General features: G+C 43.0%; 1 protein-coding gene across 2 annotated transcripts in view; it reads right to left on the bottom strand.

Moving 5' to 3' along the window:
• Positions 1-19,255, bottom strand: part of Creb5 (cAMP responsive element binding protein 5) — a 393,776-nt gene that overhangs the window by 303,526 nt on the left and 70,995 nt on the right. For both annotated transcript variants that reach the window (XM_051152346.1, XM_051152345.1), the window contains exons 2-3: positions 12,157-12,228; positions 5,827-5,920 (exon numbers count right to left, since the gene is read on the bottom strand). In XM_051152346.1, coding sequence (XP_051008303.1) covers positions 5,827-5,920; positions 12,157-12,210 — 148 coding nt within the window. In that variant the 5' untranslated portion in view covers positions 12,211-12,228. The remainder of the gene's footprint in view (positions 1-5,826; positions 5,921-12,156; positions 12,229-19,255) is intronic.

The raw sequence follows: 19,255 nt of genomic DNA on the forward strand, positions 1-19,255 counted from the left end.
GAGGGCTGTTCCTATAGCCTGTGCTCATTAGTTCTATATGGATTCAAAGTTGACTTAACCTGAGCAAGTACATCTTCCAGACAGATTCACCACCAGCCATGGAATGTTCAAAAGCAATGCAATTGGACCACAAAATCTCTTTCTTTGCGGCATTGAGCTGCCACAAGGGTTATTTACATCATTACATCACAGCTCTGCCAGCTGAGGGAACAAGAGCTAAGAGGTGATTTTATTTCCATAATGTGTCCTGAATGGAGGAAGCTAAAGCCTCATATTTTCACTTGTCTTTAGTTGTATGAGTTCTCCTATATGCTTTGTTCAAAGGGGCCAGCTTCCAGGTGAAACAGAGTACGACTGAGTTTCATATAAAAAAAAATCTGCAGAACAAGGCCTCAATTCATTCCTGTGAATGATTCAAAAGTCTGTATTTCTGGGTCAGTTAAAAACCTGGATGAGAAACTGACAACCCCTATAAATGCCCAAAGCCATCAGTCTCCTCCTGACAACAGTGAATGAAACAGTGTGACCACCTCTGTGGTCCTTGAGTCATTTGTATGTTAGAATTTGCTCCTATACTTTCACTATTTCTGCCACTTGAAGGCTTGGAGCTAAGGTGCCCAAAGAGGAAAAGACCATCCTTAGATGAACAAAATTAGCTTAAAGGACAACCAGAACTTACCATATAAGTCTAGATGTCCAGCAAGAAAATGGCAAAGAATTTGGAAGAAATTCCTTTTGGCCATTTTGTCATATAGAAGAAAGGGCAGGGGGATTAACAAAGACAATGTTTACAATGCACAAAGCACACTGGCAAGCATGGGTGAGGCAATATGCTGCATATCACTACTATTGTGCTGTCTTCTGGCACAGGTCAAGCTCACATCTGTGTGTGCATGTGCATGCGTGTGTGTGTGTGTGTGTGTGTGTGTGAGAGAGAGAGAGAGAGAGAGAGAGAGAGAGAGAGAGAGAGAGAGAGAGAGAGAGAGAGAGATTGGTTTACACATTTATTTCTTTCATTACTTTTTAAAAAACTCTTAGCTTATTTCAAAGGTGATACGACATCTCCCCATTGACAAATTCCTTTAAATGCCCATGAGTTATTAAGTAGAGTTTTCTTCAAACAGTCATGGACAGTGGTTTGGAGTGCTTTGGATAATCATGATCCACTCTTTGCAGACAAATGTTCCATTTCATTAAATCAGATCTTTCTTCCTTCATGTTGAAAGTTGGGTTTCCAGCGTGAATGTAAGTAATAGGCTGATTATAGACTCTCTCTAGAGATACAGGTGAGTCTCCAATAACCATATCATCATTTACAGCAGAGAATTTGGGAAGAAAGAGGAGAGGAGAAAGCCAGTTTTTGCCTCTCTTCTGTGTCTCCACTCCAAGTACAGCTGGCTGTGCCACCACATCTGAAGGCAGGAGAAAGACTTCTGAGCCCATTCTGCTAGTCATCAGATCTGGGCACAGAGACTATGAGGCTTTTTCTGGTCAACCACAATCAGGTGACCTGTTGTCACGTTGCCAAACTTCACAGCAATTGTGAAGCACGATCTTCTCTTCCTTCTTTATTTAGGTTGTTTAGTGGTTGATTATCATTGAGTTTCCTCCATAGCTCACTTGAGTATAGTAAGTCCCATGTGCTGTATGTCTGGCCAGGGCACTGTAAGATCTCAACAGGCACTCAATAGATGTTGAAGGAACGAGGAGGTGGCCGTAGCAGGCCAGTTGTAGTCCCTCCTCTCATGCCTGGGCTCTGTCTGTCGTAACTTATTAACCGTGTAATAGTGTTTACTCATAGGGCTGCTAGGCGTTGGAAAGCCTGTTCCCATGTGTGTCTCCCTTAGGCTTCCCACTCAAGCTGTAGGTTTAACCATGTGGTAAAAATCCATCACATTCCCCAGCTTCACACAGCAAAATCTACCATCTTACACACATGGATGCTTCTGAAGGACTGCCTCGGATGGCGGTCCTGCCCCACCATCTCCACAGGAAGCACTGAACTTACCGGCCCCAAGATTTATGACAGGAAGATATGAAGTGGAGACATGCACTCCAAATGATCTTCTTTGTTGTTCCCTCAATTTGAAATCAATCTCTCTCTCTCTCTCTCTCTCTCTCTCTCTCTCTCTCTCTCTCTCTCTCTCTCTCTCTCTCTCTCTCTCTCTCTCTCTCTCTCTCTCTCTCTCTTTCTTCTCTCTCTCTCTCCCTCCCGCCCCCCTCTCTGGCTATAAATAATGTCCTACCTTGGTGCTTTGATTCCCACCCTGTAAAAATAATAGTGTGCTGGATCTTTTTCACAGGTAAGATGCAAATTCCTGAGTGCCCAATGACAGTCCAATTAAAATAGCCCCACATGCCATCCTTTTCATCTCTGCTGAATTCTGACCTAGATTTTCAAGTTGGATGGGTCTGTGTACAGAATAGCAAATACTTTTGTGATTTGTATGTGAAAGGAAGTTGTGTTCTGTAGCATCTCCCAAGAAGCACTGAACACCTTCTGTATCTTGGGGTTCCAGTGGGGGCTCAGCAGTCAAGAGCACTTGCTGCTATTGCTGGAGACAAGGGTTCAGTTCCAGACACCCACATGGCAACTCACCACCCTCTATGATTCCAGCTCTGTGGGATCCTACGCCCTCTTCTGACCGCCATAGGCTGTAGGCGTATACATCCATGCAAGCAAAGCACTTGTACACATAGAGTAAATCTTTAGAAAAACTTCTATATTACAATTTCCTTCATCGTGAAGTTACATTTCATTTGAACAAGGATGACTGAAATCTAAGACTCGTGAGCACCATCAATGGTGGATTCTGGAAATGTTCCATATAGAGCAGACAAGGATGAGGAAAGGCTATATAGGTCCTTTTGCCCCCAATCCAGCACCACCACTCCACTCATGTCCCTGTGGGTCCACTTAGTTCACGCTCTATCTAGAAGACTAGATACATTTCAATACCTGTCACCTGCATCACTCTCTGCAGCATGGCAAGGAACAGCGACAGTCATTTTGAATAGTATACTCTACTCAACCTATACAAAACACATCTTACAGAAAAACAAAGTATTTCGGATCTGACTGTCCCCTAAGGAGAACAACATTTTTGGATAGAGACCAAACCAAGCTAGAGCTCTATGGATGCTAGGCAAGCATTCTGGCTCTGAGCAATATAGTCATCTTTAGAAACTATTCTGAACTGTGTATCCATGACATTACACCATCTTCTTTAATTGTGAAATTTGCAAACAGTGAGGGATGTAGTGATGCCACCAAATAGAGACTAATAAGACATCCTAACAGGACCCACACAAATGCACACCTAACACATTGTATCTTTATATAGTATTGCCAAGTTCTACTCATCTGAAAGGCAACTTTGCACAATTAACTATTGATTGAAACGCAGATCAAGAAAAATTTAGAGTTTTGCTTGGTGTTCATTTACTACTTGATTAATTATGGGCATGATGGGACACAAAATAGACGTATAGCAAATAGTATTTTAATGAGCAAAGTTTAGTGACAAGGATGAGTTTTGATGAATTGAAACAAATCCAGATATAGATGTACAAAATCTTCAGTCAAAATTGTAATCGTAAATATGCTAAGACCATAATTATAAAACCTCAGGGTTTTTTTTTATATATAAATGTGTAACTTACTCACTCCCTGCAACAAAACAATGAAGTTCAAATATCTAACACAAAGGCTATTTCACATCAATGTGGGCAGCCCTGAATGTAACACCTAACCAACATTAACCCTCTACATACCGAAGCATGGATCTGGATTGGACAGCTCCCTACTCCAGACAGTTCCAGGGAGCCACGAGCACACAAAGTGAGAAACGGGTTTTGAAACTGAGCACTTCCCTGGAGTAGGAAATCTTTCCATGTCCACTTCATAACACATTTTACATGATAAAAATTAGGTTTTTATGCTCTCAAAAAAAAAATTTTTTTTTTTTTTGCCGTGCCGTATTCATGCTTGGCAGTAAGAGCCACAAACTAACAGAGGTGCAGGAGAAGCTATAGAGAGGCTGCAGATGGATCAGAGTTCTGTTTTAGGCAGTGTGGGTAAAAGGGCCTCTGCCTGTCATTCATGTGGTCACAGGTTGTTAGCTGCTGTTTTACAGATGTTCGGATGAGATTCCCTGTAGAGCCAGGCTAGCTTGCTGGAAAGGTATAACCTATGCTGCTGATCCTTAGGGTCACATATCCTATGTACTAGCTTTTCTTGAATGCTCCCTCCTGCGCTACCAGGCAACCTAGGGATCCAGTTCGTGAAAATAAAGAAATAGCCAATAGGTTTAAATATTGGGAATTGGGTTGAAATATTGACTTCTTGCACATTTATGCTCACTTCTGAAACATACACCTGGACCATGTGTACTTCCCAGACCAGTAAGTGACACAGACAGGGCATCCAACATAACCTTCTAGGCATCTCTGTCTCTTTCACATGGGCATTTCTGCACTGCTTTAAACTCAAAAAAAAAAAAAAAAAAAAAAAAAGCTGAATCAGTCTCTGAATAGTTTACTTATTAAAAAGAAAAGAAATTAACAAGGGCAAAGAGTGGACAGCGGAGGCAGGCAGTGACAGATAAAAGGGAAAAGATCCCCTTTGTGCTGGTCTCCTGAGCTTAGAGCATCTGCACCAGCAGCAGGCCTCTCTCGTGGCTTGTGAAGCTGTGATGGCTCAAACACATCTGCTCATGTGTCTAACATGGCACAGCCTGGAGCTGACAGCAGTAGCCCAGTCTGTCTCACCGGGAACACTGAGAAGCAACAGCCCTCAGCATGGCCCTGTTTGGTGATTCAAGGATGGCCACTCTAATTTCTTGCACCCTTCATGGTAATAAACTGAGAATTTGTATAACATTTAGTAATAATGGCAAAAAAAATCTATAAATTTTAAATGCCACAAAAGTACTAACTCATATGATCAATGGATTTCTCTTCTGGTGTCTATTAAAATGTGAGCATATGGGTGTCATCTCTTTCTTAATGTCAGGGAGACAGGGGTGCAGGTCAAATAGTTCCTGTGAGAAGGAAATGACCTGGTCATCCTGCCCAGGTCTATGAAACACTCGCTCTGACCTCCTTCCATTGGCTCTTCACATTCAGTTCATGAAATACTCTGTGGAGACACAACCATTCCCATTTGGTGGAGAAAGAAACTGAGACCTAGAAAGTTCAATTATTTGTTCAAGGTCACACAGTCCAGGCAAAGGCCAGACTAGCTTTCAAGTTCCTCATTCCTATACCTTTATTTTTCTAACTTCTCTTTACAATGGGATGAAATGAAGTGGAAATTAGTTGATGGACTAATCATTATGCAGTTTGCCCTTCTCACCTAGCATGTCCACACATAATCACATTTAATCTCCCACTGAAGAGGCAAGTCTTATTTCTTAAGGAAACCTTCCCTGAGCATCCCCTGTGCTCCTTCCACTAAGGCTGCATGGCACTGGCTCCCTACAACACTAAATTGATTTAAATATTAATTTTAATTAGTTACCATATCACAGATAAGCCTTGATTTTAGCCAGCCTTCACATGGAAGCCTACACTGGTATCCATAAAGGCAGGAAATAGATTAATCCATGTATCTGCAGTACAGTGCTCTGCAGAGGCTCAGCTCATGGTGCATCCTGTGTGGCTAAGGTGTACATTGGAAAGTAACATGGAGCCACGTCTCAGTGCAACATGTGAAAATGAGAAGGTGCATCAGGTATGGCGAGCCACGCCTGTGATCTCGGCACTAAGGAGGCAGGGGCAGAAAGATTGGGAGTTTTGATGCGCCAAAGCTTCCTTGCCTCTTACCTGATAGCATACTGTCTGTTTTTATTGAAGGAAACTTCAAAGTCATCTCATGCTTGTGCCTATGAATCATCAGGTGGTCCTCTGTTGGGAAACGCTGTCGGGAAAATAGAGAGAGGAACAGGATACATTCAGTTTGCAACACTTACTCGACATCAAAGAGAGAAAGATATTAAGCATCAAAAACAAGAGAGGCAAACCAAAAGCAAATCTGAAAAAAAAAAAAAAAAAAAAAAAGATCACACAAGTAAATGTAGTTCCATGCTAATTTACACTCATGTGCTGGAGAGAAAGGGACCCTCCCGACGATACACAAATATGTGCACTGCCATGTCCATTTGTCACCAAGAGGCTTGCCTATGTGGCAGAGGAATACTGATAAGTGATTGTGGCTTCCAGTCATTCTGTTAGAACTTTCCCCAAAGTCTTCTACTTCTTGCATAAGCTGCACTGGCTGACCAGGGAACCACAGAATCTGTGTGTTTCTTGAGAACTAAAGGTTTTCATCTGCGGGTGGGGGCTGGGGGAGGTGGAGACTTTTCAAGTTCAAAGACTTTATCCTATCCTTTGCCAAATAACAAAACAGAAAATACAAAAAGCCCTGTTGAAGGTACTGAAACAGTACACACACCAAAGACACACTGCGCCCTAGTGCCGGCCCTGTTAAGAAGCCTCGTAAGCAAAGACAGCAGTGTTGAAAGGAATACTTCTTCGCAGTCCTGAAATGGGCCTAATGATGGCAGAGAGTACGAGAACATGGATGGAAGATCTGGGCAGCACTGGGAATATGCAAAGCCATGTGGAACTTTTCTGTAATAGTTACTGTTTTACATAACAGTGTAAAATTAAGTCTAAGGCACGATAAGTATGCTAGACATTATCTACAGATTAACCAAAAATAAGAGAAACGCATGACATAGAAAGAATTTTGATTTGTGTCAGACTTTGGGAAAGAGCTGCATGCCATGCTTAATTTTTAAAACATATCTGTTAACGTCGACCATGACGTCTTTGTCGTATGTTTCTGTTTATGGAGGCCTAGTCCCCACATTATCTGGATGTTTTTTTCAAATTGTACATATGATTTTACAGTAACATGACAAATTATGTGGGGTGTTCTATACTCTGCATACTGTAGTCACCCTGTATTTATTTGAATTTTTCAGGGAATGATATTAGGCTTGTCAAAAATGTTGCTTCCAATTATTTTTGGCCATCTCTGGCTTTCTTATGTTGAGTAGAGCCATGTGAGTGACTCTGTCCATTGCATCATGAATGAAAATGACCTTCATCCAGAGGCAAGTGTCTAGTCTCTAGTGTAAAACCCTCTGTCACTTCCTCTGCCAGATTCACGGGCTAGCAAGGTGACTCACACAGGATATAGTGGCCCCTCAGTCACCTTAAGTCTCTCAAGGGTTATGCTGAATTCTAAAGGAGGAAAAAAAAGTTTCCTAAAATTCTAGAAATGTAGCCATCGGTAACAGAAACAAGCTTTGTGGTTTGGCTGTGATTTGATATTGAGCAAACTCTAGCCAGACCCGGCTCAGACTGGTACATTTGTACAGACTTAACTGAATGTAGTATCTGATGTATTAAAGACAAACATGAATATAGAAAAACAACATATCTGGTGAAGATTTCCAAGTCTTTGATAACTTGAAAAGAAACTTTTAGAACTCAGGATGGCCAATACGAATCTCTATCACCGTTGACCACCATGGTTGAAGCCTCTTCAACAAAGAGAATGGATTTGTGGTCACACAGGGGAATCCACTAGGCTGAATCCTATGAAAGTGGTTCCCAGGATGAGCATTGTTCATGTACTTGATGCTTGTATCGTATGCTAAAGAGTTTGCAAAGAGTGGTACTTACGCCAACTTTTGATTACACAGAGGTTTGCTTCACATAACTTAAGAGCTTTCTGTTTCTGTATTATCAATTCTCTTGATTTTCTTAATAGAAAATATTTAACAGTAGTACACATGAGTTAGAGAGAAGCTAATATAATATAAACAATATGGTAATACCTTTCATTTCATATTTTTAAAAATTGAAAAGTTTTAATGTTAATTATTAAATTAAATATTATAAGTATTAAAATCTTTAAACTCATTTTATTCTATGTGGATAAGTATCTTGCCTGTATGTATGCCTGTGTGACATAGGTGTGCCTAGAATCCATAGAGGCCAGGAGAGGGCATCTGGTTCCGTAGAACTGGAGTTACAGATGGTTGTGAGCTGCCATATGGGTGCTAGGAACTGATCCAGGCCTCTGAAATGGCAGCCAATGCCCTTAACTACTAAGACATCTCCCCAGATTTAATAAGCTGGTTTTTATAATGTTTTCTAAACATTTCTTTTTAACGTGTGTGGGGGGGGTGTTTATGTGGCAGAGCTATTGTACATATGAGTATAGGTACCCACAGATACCAGAATAGGACGTCAAAACCCCTTATTATTACAGGTGGTTGTATGCCAGCTGAAGTGGGTGCTACAACCCCAACTTGGGTCCTCTGTGACATCAACACCTGCTCGACCACCGAGCGAGCTCTCCAGCCCATAATAAACCATTTTGACTCTGTAAACTAGTAAATGCTGGTGAAGCATCACACAATAACCAGGATGAAATACTTAACCAGTTGTTTTATTTCTAAGACAAAGGCTCACTATCTAGCCCAGGCTGGCCAGGAACTCAGAAACCTCTCACTTACTCTCCTGAGTGCCAGGATTATAAGTACATGGCCATAACGCTGCATATTAACTAAAGTTGTCTTCTGAATGAGGCAAGTAACCACAAGTTGTAAATAAATGAGATGCATAGTATAAAAAGGACATGAGAGTTGAAAATAACAGTCAACACAGAGAATAAAGAGAGGGGGAATGCTGGCCTCTGAGTCTAGGAAGCATAGCAAGTGTGGTCCTCGTTACTTCTGAGACAAAGATCATGTTTAAAGATTAGGTCTTACAGATCTCCCAGGTCTCAGAGGTCATGCCCAACAGAGCAAAGTTTCTCTCCAAGAAGAGAAGGTGGAGGAGAGGAGTCCTTCCATCACCTCCTCCAAGACAGCACAGGCACTAACGATTCTGTTTATTCATCTGTGAGGCACCCTAATATTTTCTCAGCATGTTCTCAGATTATGGGGTGACACTAGGGCAAATGCTGAGAACACAGCAGTTGATGTGACTATGAGTTACTAATATTCCATCAGTAATGACACTCAGGACTACTGGCTGACGTCTTCATGTTCGTTCAACAGTTTGTCAAGAAAACAGAAACACGTCCACATAAAGGAAATGCTGACTTATAGATAAGTCATCACATCCAAAACTGGGGGGTGGGGCCTTGGGATTACCCCCTCAAAATCAAGACACGACATAAATCCTAACTTCTCGGATTTACCCAGCCTTTTCCACGGTCCACTTAGCCTCATTAAAGAAACACCTTGGCTTGCTCCTTTAACAAAATATGCAAGATCATTTAAAATGAGGCCCATTCAAGAACTGAGGGAATGAATCAGTGACAAAGTAGTTGCCCAGGCTATGTGAGGTCCTGGGTTCAAATCCCCAGTTCTACACACAAAAAATTACTTAAACCTAAAAGTCAACCGCACCCATTCCCCTCAGACTTAGCACATGACTTGGCAGAGTCTCCCTCTATATCTCCTCTAGGTTTAGATAAACTGAGGGTGCCCCTTGCCCCTCAGAACGCTGGACACACCCTATCTTCTTGGCACTGTCCCTTCAAGCTCTCCTTCTCAGTCCTGGCTTCTCATTGGGCTATCATCTTGACTAAATTCACCCTGGCCATCCTTTAGCTTTAAAGAAGCTGCCTCCCTCGCAGGCTGCCATTAGCTCACTCTGTTTCCCTGCACCGCCTCCTGCTCCTTTGAAAGGCCCCTCTATGCCACCTTTCCAGCTCCCTTGCTGCCGCCCACTCACTCAGTAATCCCTTTCGATCGGGCCTCCACCCTCTTATTTCTCCCATGTCTCCTGCAAGCACCTAACTGCCAAATCCAACAGCCTTCGCTCCATCCTCCAACTAGCCCAGCCCCAACAGCAAAAGGCACCAGTGACTACATGTCTGTGGCCGTGATGTATTTACATGCCCTGCCTGACTCCAGTGGGAGAAATACGGCTTAGAGCAAATGCATGGGATGGAGTGGGAGAGTATGGGTTAGAAGTTGGGGATCCAGAACAGAAAGGGTACAAAAAGCAGGAATGAAGCCATAGGCATTGTCAACCAGGAGCAAATTGACCCCAGAGGATATCTGGAAACCTCTGGATGCTTTGGTTGTCATGGCTGTGGAGCGCTATTAGGGTCTGATGGGTTGAGACAGGGATGCTGCCAAACACTGCACAGTACACAAGATGGTGCCACATCAAAGAGCTACCTGGCCTTAGATGTTAATGATGCTAACCTTGGGACAGTTCGTGCCATACAGTTCAATGCTTACGCATAGATCTCTCTCTTATCTGACCTATGTCAACCCCACATATGGCTAGATGTTCTTCTCTGCTGGCATGCCAGCCCTGGGCACAGCTGGGAATCCCAACCTAGCTCCTCCTTCTCTTTGGCTGGATCTCTGAAGGCCCTGTTCCATAAACAAGCCTTCCATGAATCACCTCCCAACCCCCTACCCCCAAGTAAAGTCAGTTCCCCAGTGTGGTCTGGTGTTCTTTATGAAAACTTGCAGCGAACTAGTTAATTGATGATTTCATCATATGATTATAGATCTGATGCCCAGACCAGAAGGTCTGTGAGAACAGAAATGTGTGTGGAGCTATGCGGTTTTCATGGGGCAGCTTGAATACCTAGGTACATGCAGGTAGGTACCGGGAAAGTGTCTAGGTGGCTTATAGTAAATAAAACTTAATGTCTATTGTCACAGAGAGCAAAGAAAACCCCTCTGGTTATCTGGGTTCCTCTGGCCAAGGAGGCTTCCCTTTGAAATAGCTGAGGGGCAAGTTTTGTTTTAGTTAAGGACCAGGTTTTAGCTTAGTAAGGAGATACTCTGCATTAACATGGAAAACCCGTGTCTAGCAGGATTTTCCCAGTTACTTATCAACCTATCTGCCCTCCCCTAACACTTCTTACTTTTGGGTGGCTTTCAAAACCCGTTGGCTCCAAAAGATTTTTCTCTACTAGTTTTCTTGTTTACACGTTAGAAAGAAACATTGGCACAAGACTTCTGAAGAAAATTCCAGACTCTGGTTGCTTTCCAGCTGATAACACCAGCAACAGTGTTTTGTGTTTCTGTGACTTTATTCCACCAAAAATCCCTCCTCAGATTCTCCCAGAATACTCCTTGAACTCTGGGAAACTATAATGAGGAAGATGCTCACCTAACTTCCACCTGACCCCTAGGCACTGTGCCCCTCCCCAGGACTGCCAACCCCACCCCACCAATGACTGGGCATGGGCCTTGGTTTCCTTGAAGGTACATGAAAATTAGGGAATGAGTGTGTGCTTCCCATATTAGCAAAATGCTTATGCTCAGACTTTGAAATGTTTCCTGCATTCCATAAAATAAAGATCTTGGTATAAAAACCATGTCAACATATCAATACCCCTGGAACATGGTAGTCTAAGGTGGACCCTTGAGTCAGGAGCAGAAAAGGTCGCCCTCCAGTTTTAAACATAAAATACAAAACTGCGATTTTTATGCAATAAGCATGGGTTCTATTTTTATACCAGACTTAGCCGCAGCAGCAGTAGAGGTAACAAGAGTGGGCATTAACTGAACACCTCGTTCATGCTCTATATTACACACCCTGGAGGCAGTATCTTATCTAATGTTCATTTGAAGAACGTTACTATTAGAGACCCTTGAGAGTCAATCCCGCAAGCCAAGATAGCCACGCCTCTTAAAACATCTATGCGCACGAACTGTATTTCAAGAATAGTCATTAAGGGTGTTCTTCTCAAAAAGGAGAAACGTCAACCCACAGCTATGAGGCATCTCGTCAAAAAAGAGAAGGCCAGTATGCATGCAACTGGCTGCTGCGAAGGACAGCCACCTTCCCCTTTCTGAAAGACAGCACGGCGGAAATGGTGGGCGGATGCGTCTGGCTTGCTTCCGGAGGAAGTTACTCATAGGGGTGTCAACAGTGCCCTGTTTCGGGGTTGAATAGGAAGTATTTCAAACTATAAAGTATGATCTAACCGTAGTGACGACAAGAATCACGATGCCAACGGCTTGGGAGACTTTGAAAGTATTTCAGTGAGGAAAGAAAACCCAACGGATATGGTGGCTCGCGGTGGGCGGCGATACCTTCCCAGGGGAAGGCAGAGCATTTCCTACAAGCTGGGGCACAGGTGATCCACACACTCACCTGGGAGCAGCCTGGGGCACTGCAGACAAACGGCCTCTCCTGCTCCAAGTTCATCTTGGATTCTTCATAAAGCTGCAGGGTTAAAGGAAAACAGAGAGCCATGAGTATTTTCTTTTCTTCTGCTTTCAGTGCGTAAGGAGGACAATCACCTGGAGCCCTTTATGCAATTCCTTAACTGAATAGGTTACACATGAGCAAGGAACACAGGTCCTGTTTGCCAGCTTATTGGTTCCCCTGACTTGAGTCCCTAGCATCCTCTCTTTAGTGCTTAGCAAAGAAAGAAAGGGCTACAATGATGTTGGCGCCTACAGCCTGCCTACGGAATGCCAGTTGCTGGGTGCCATTGCCAGGTAAGAGCCCAGCAAGATCCCAAGGCAAAGTACATCCCACCCTTCCTCTGACCTACTGAGAATTTTTTTAACTGGCTAGTTGGGAGAGCCAGAGGGAAAACTTCAATTCTGTGTTCACTGGGCAAAAATTGAACACAGTCAAAATTATCTTTACCGTGATCTCAAATGCCAATAAAATGTGGTCTACACGGCTCTCTGGTTAACCCATCAATTGCTGTTGGCTTTGCTTCTTTTTGATGACAGGAAGAGCCATGCAAACTTAAGCTACATTATTTTGATGGTTTTCTAAACATTTTAAAAATCAATTTTAGAGTTGTGTATATGTATGACATGTGCTTTTCATGGTACACGTGCCTGTTGCTGAGTTTCAGAACCTACTGCCTTAACCCTGAGCACAGAAAGCAGTGTTTCTCTAAAACGCTGCCCGTGGGTGATTCCAAAAGGAAGACAGTGGCAGCCAGGCACATGGAGGATTCCCACTGGGCTGAGGGAAGCAAGCATGTCTAGCTTGTGCATTTTACACCTCCTTCTCCAAACACTTCTTCTTTGAGGAAGTATATGCGTCCTCTCATTTTCCCAAAACATACAGTGAGGATGTTTGCTGTAGATAACATTGCCAGTCCGATATTAAAACACAAAACTAAAAATGGAGGGGAAGTGTTAACCATGATACCTCCTTCTCAGGCAGTTGAACTAAGCAGTGCCTGACTCACGTCTATAGAACAGTGTTTCTCAACCTATGCGTCGAGACCCCTTTAGGGAGCAAATGGCCCTTTCATAGGGGCTGCATATCAGATATCCCACATATCAGATATGTACATTAGAGTCCATAACACTAGCGGAATTACAGATATGAAGCAGCAATGAAATGAGTGTATGGTTGGGGGGCGGGGTCATCACAACATGGGCCGCAGTGTTAAGAAGCTTGAGAAACACAGCTCAAGAAACTCTTCCCACAGGTGGCCACAAAATACAGTCATTAGCATAATTTTAATGCTTTCCTATATTGAGCATTATTATGTAAATTACCTTTCTGTGCTTATTTATATTTTTGATGTCTATTTATACTTGATGTTTTTAATTTTTATTTTCCAATTGACTCATATTTATGAAATGTAAGGTAGAAGCTCAACACCTGACATGCGGCCTGTAAACGTTCAAAATGGGGTGTCTTAGTGCTTGGACCCTCTACATTTTTCTCCCCTACTTCTTCATAGCATATGTAAGAGGCTCCACTAAAGCATGGCCACCTTACAGTATTATATTTATGAGAAGAAATAAAAGCTGAGTGTATTTCAAATGTTTTTTTCTAGTCTGAAGTTATGAGCAACAAAAATGACTTCTCCATTTTTATTTATTATTTATTTATTTTATTTTGCCATTGCTGATCACAGAACATCCCTCCTTGCAGTGACAAAAAGTAAAGAGAAGTGATTTTGACTGGGGAAGCAGAATTACCGTAATAAGCTAGCTTAAGAAATAGAATAAATTTCTTTATCTGCTATAAATCTACTGTGTTTTTCTTTAAAAAAAAAAAACAAACAAAAACAAAACAAAACACAAACTTTTTAATGCTTTCCTGGAAACGCTTCTGCTTGGCAATGGCCTCCTGCCTCAGTGGCCCCCTCCTTGACAATGGGGGGAGCAATATTTATCTTCAGCCCCTTTGATCCTACATACGATTCCTTGGTTTGGAGCCTGCAAGACATTTTGAGATCATGGAGAAGAGTGAGGCACCTCGGAGGTAAGAGAAGTTTGAGGATAAGTATGATTGGATCCTCTGTCCAATACGAATCTGTCCATGTGTAAAATTACGCTTTATCCCCTTATTTGTGGCTCTCTCTCAGGTGCCACTTGAGAGCTTTGTTTGCTGATGTCAAGACGGAACAGCATGTTTGCAATCGAATTGGAGAGCCCTATACATGCATATTTATGGCCGGCACCAGAAGGTACCAATTAATGATAGTTAAGTGAATGTCCCAGCAACAGTGACGGTTGAGTCTCTAAAGAGTTTAACAAGCTAACATGAAAAAAAAAAAAAAAAAAAAAAAAGAGTTGGCCAAACTCAGGCACTAAGTCTAAGGAGAAGCTGTCTTTCCACTATAATCAGTGCTCAGTTCCGATCCTTGACCCACCAACATGCTGGTTCTCCCCATAAACTCAGGCTTTCCTATACCAGTATCCTACAGCTCAGCTTGGCATCTGCATTGGCATCCTTAATTATCAGCCATGCTTTACGGCTTCAAATGTCTTGGAATCGAGCTCTACCACTCATGCTTGGACACAAGTCAGCACACAGTCCCACAGACTTACTCTGTGGTCCTGAACCTATAGTGTATGGCTGTCATGTTTAGAGGAAGATGATGAAGGTAATTTGATAACTACTGATATGTATTAGTAAAATAACTTATACTTCAAGAGACCCAAAGGAGGCATACAAAGTCTCTTCTGAAAAAAGCAAAGTATAATCATCAGTACATTCTACTGCACTTCTTTTAGCTTACTTTCCAGACACAGATGAATCTGTAGCAATTTATTAAATGATATGCAATAAACAGGGAGCAAATCTGTTTGACAACATAACATTGGAATGAACATCTTGAGGTACACAGCCGTTGCTAATATAAAGTGGGTTTTAAAGGATCCGGAAGGTCTACTGTGAGTGGATGTGTATACACTGCATTAACCTCAACTGCTTAATTTTGATGGTCTAGAGTTCCCACAAACAGCCTCTACAAACAACACTTCCTTGCTCATTCCTCTCCGTGTAGGTGCTTGCAGTAGCGTTTCTAAATGGAACTGCTCTGCCATGTAGGCCTCATTACTTTTATCAACTGGTATGATCTGGTCTGATGTTTCAGTCAAGAGGCATGGTTGATTTTTGTGGTCTATTATTATGGTTCTTTTCTTGTGTATACTGCAATAATTAGACGCTCAGATCCCCTACTGAAGGGGTGCAGGGTCTTCTGTCATCACCCAGACACTGGGAGAAATGATCCTTCCAGGTTGTGCCACAGTTGGTCCTCGGAAGTAAAAGCCTCATCTTCTCATTTCCCGTTCAGTTGTTCCTACTGGCTGGGATTTTTTTCTTTTTTTAATAAACCAAGTTTGGTTTGGCAATCACCACAGCCTGGGCTCCATTGCCTAGAGCTTCCATAGTAGGCGTTCAATAAATGTTTGTGGAATGGCTAATGAATCCTGAATCATCATAATAAATTGTCCCAAACAGCCTTCTGTTCTCGACTCTGGAGGCAACTTTCTGGCCAGTATCAAATTTTCAGGGAGGTGAGAGGTTGTGTGGGCTACAACTCTTCTTGTCTTGGGTACAGTCTTAAAAAATCTCCCTAGACTTCCTGGGGGGCTCTTGGGGGGGCTAAAGATGCTTTTTAGTGGACAAAAAAATGGGAGGAAGCTAGTTTCTATCTGTTCATCTCATCGCAGGTATCACAAGCAAGAAAACCTGGGTTACTGGGCTGCTCATGGCCCCATAGAACACCCTTAAAGAAATACCAGCTTTGGATGTACTGATGCAAAATAGTGACACTGTGGCAGATGTCCACATTGCTTGGTAGTTTCTAAATAGCACCATATTAATTGCTCTTTTCCTACAGTCAGACCCACTGTTCAGCTAAAAGGAATGCTTCACAAGTCTAGTACCCCTCAACCTTTCGGAAAACAATTAAAGATTCACACAAAGTGAGCAGAGGCTTTCCCAGTTGACAAGGAGATGACAGGCTTAATTTACAATTCAAACCCTCCACTGGCACCACATTCTTCTGGCTGCTAAGTGTGCTAGAATCTCCTTCTTTGTTCAGGGTTTGACCCCACAAATTCCTGGTCTAAAATAGGAAGTTGGCCCATAATGGCTGATGCCACCAATCACCAATCTGTTCAAAGGCTTTCCTGGCCATTAGGATAGGCTAGGAATTAGTTTCCCAAAAGGCAAAGAAGAACATGCCATCACAAACCTTAACAGTCTACACAAAATACTCTAGCTACATACTTGACATGTAAGGGTAACATGTGAGCCAGAGCAAGAAGAATCAACACGCCATGGTTTGCAGGGATCAACCCATGGGCATGTTTCACCACCCAGCTCAGAGGCAGCCATTGCCAGCCCTTTGTAAACATGGAGCTCTAATCTCAGCAAGGTATAACAAACTTGTCACATGAAAGCCCAGAACCACAGCTAAGAATGTCTAAGATGCTCCAGGAAGTCCCACTGAGCGAGACTCCACCTCAGTACTGTTTTCCCTGAGAACAAAGATTATTTAAGTAAACCTATTACAGGCAAAGCCAACTTGCACATAGTCAGCAAGACAAGGCAGTATACACAATAAGAAGCAAATGCACTCGCCACAAGCACATTCCACGTTCATTTCATTCCAAGATGTCCAACCCTGTCTCACATTAAAAATGCAGGCTAGCTCTCCTCACACAGGGCTAGCCGTCAGAAAGGAATTGCATCTTCAGTTTGGGGCTAAGGTTCTTGTTTGTTTGTTTGTTTTTTAAGAAAGATGCTCTAACTTATTTTACTTCCCCATCTGTAAAATGGGATCATAGTAGCCAAACATTTGAAAGCAGACTCTTCAAGGAAGAGCTATCAGAAAAGGTGACTGGCAAAAACCGATCAAAAACAAAGAGCCCAAACTTTTGGGACTTCCAATCTATCTTGATTTTTCAAACCTGAAACATTATACTCTCAATTAAAAAAAAAAAAAAAAAAAGTGCCCTTGAATTTCAGTCCAAGAAAAACCATTGGTTTTGTGAATAGGTCTTTGTGTCTCTGCGTGGCTCTGTCCTTATCTTGCAGTGCGTCTTCTTCATGTAAAACTGATTCTTTGTATGTCTGCTGCTCTGTAGATCTTTGTCTTGTGCCCTCCTCCTCTTCCTCCTCTTCCTCCTCTTTCTCCTCCTTCTCATCCTTTCTCTCTCCTCCTCTCCCAGGGCTTTGCTTTGCTGGTAGAAAGATTGGGTCAGCTCAGCTCGTTTCCTGTCCCTGTGTTTTTCTTGAAGCGCACTGCAGTTAGAATCTGAATTTCATTGGGCTAGTATTATTTGCAGCTGTGTGACCTCTTTAACCCGCCCCCCTACTTTTAAAAGTGACATTTCAGCCCTCCAGCTTGAAATGCCTGCATGCTGCAAAGTTTTCCAACCAGAAAAGGGCTAGGCCCCGGAGTGAGCCTGTCTCTCCCAAGTGTAAGTTGTGGCAGAAGGTGGTGTGAGCTGACCCTCCACAGCTTACAGCTGGCACTCCTCCCAAGAGGTGCAGAGCTGTGAGTGTTTGCCTAGAGCCGAACTGAACTGAACGTGTCTATTGCATTCAAACAAAAGCCCCTGCTTTTAGAAATGCTCACCGGGCATCCCCCTCAGATCCTCCAAAGCTCAGGCTGCTACAAGCTGAACCAGAGACCTCTCTAGGACTTTGTCACATACTCCATCATTATAGAGACTGTCAAAAGTTCCCTTCCCACAAGGCCCACTGTTCCCAGAAGGAAGGATTTCCAAATAGCTTTCATCTCTGGAAACTGACCCAATCTTATTCTCCAAAGGGGACCCAAAGAGGAGTGAGTGCTGGGGGCTCCCAGCCTCTCCTCGCCTTCTGCAGGGGCCTGTGGTTTTATATTTGTGGCGTTTATAACCATATATTGGAAAGCATTCCAGTGGGATTGGTTTTTCATATGTTAGAGTCCCCCTCGCTCTCTCTTTTTAAATGTTCCATATGTTTCTTTAGGTATGAGGGCTTTTTTTTTTTTTTTTTTTTTTTTTTTTTTTAAGTCATGAGCTAATTGGAGCTTTTGTTCTCCCTAATCGTGTCTTCTAGCTTTTCTATCTATGGGTTCAATAGTTCAGTGCACGTTTGCTGAACCCGAGTGTGAGGCACTAGATCTGCAGCACAGAAAAGCCCTGAGCGTGTGCCCACCCGAGCGCGTGCACCCAGGTCTTTGCTCTTCTTGCTTCTGTCCAGTATAGTATATTTTTTTGCAGAACATCTCCCATCTTCAAGAAAACTGTGTTTGACATATGTGTGGTTAACAAAACACTAGGGCGGTGTCTCTCTGGTTTTTAAGGAAGTATTGTATGTAACTAAATCACTTGGTTTTTAATGGGACTGAATACAACCTCAGAAGGAAACACAGCCGGCTTTCTTATATGGCAAGCAGCCGGGTGTGGCCCCACCCACAATGGGCTGGGTCCGCCCATCAATCACTCATTTAAGAAAAGTCTATAGCTTCTGTTCAGCCTGAAGGTTTGGTGGGACCACTTCCTCATTTGAAGTCGCCTCCTCTTAGAAGACTCTCTTGGTCACAAACAATCTTCCAGGGAAGTCGGAGCAGGAACTCAAGCAGGAGTAGAGGCAGGAGTCATGGGGGGCGGGGGGCCACTGCTTACTGAGGTGCTTCCCAAGCCTTGCTCAGCCTTCTTCCTCATACATCCCAGAGCAGCCCAGAGGTGGTACCACCTACAGTGGGCTGCCCCCCGACACACACACACACACACACACACACACACACACACACACACACACACACTGAATTAAAAACATGCCCCAGAGACCTGCTCACAGGCTAATGCAGTGCAACAGTTCCCCTGCTGAAGTTCCCTTTTCCCAAGGGACTCGAGTTTGTGACAATTTCACACCAACTAATTTGCCGATGGAGAGTATAGTTTATCCCACGGAGCATGTTTTGTTTGTGGGGGTTTTGGTGCTGTGAACTAAACTCAAGGCCTTAGATCTGTATACAATG

The sequence above is a fragment of the Acomys russatus genome, chromosome 10 (genome assembly GCF_903995435.1).
Source record: "Acomys russatus chromosome 10, mAcoRus1.1, whole genome shotgun sequence".
Lineage (NCBI taxonomy): Eukaryota > Metazoa > Chordata > Mammalia > Rodentia > Muridae > Acomys > Acomys russatus.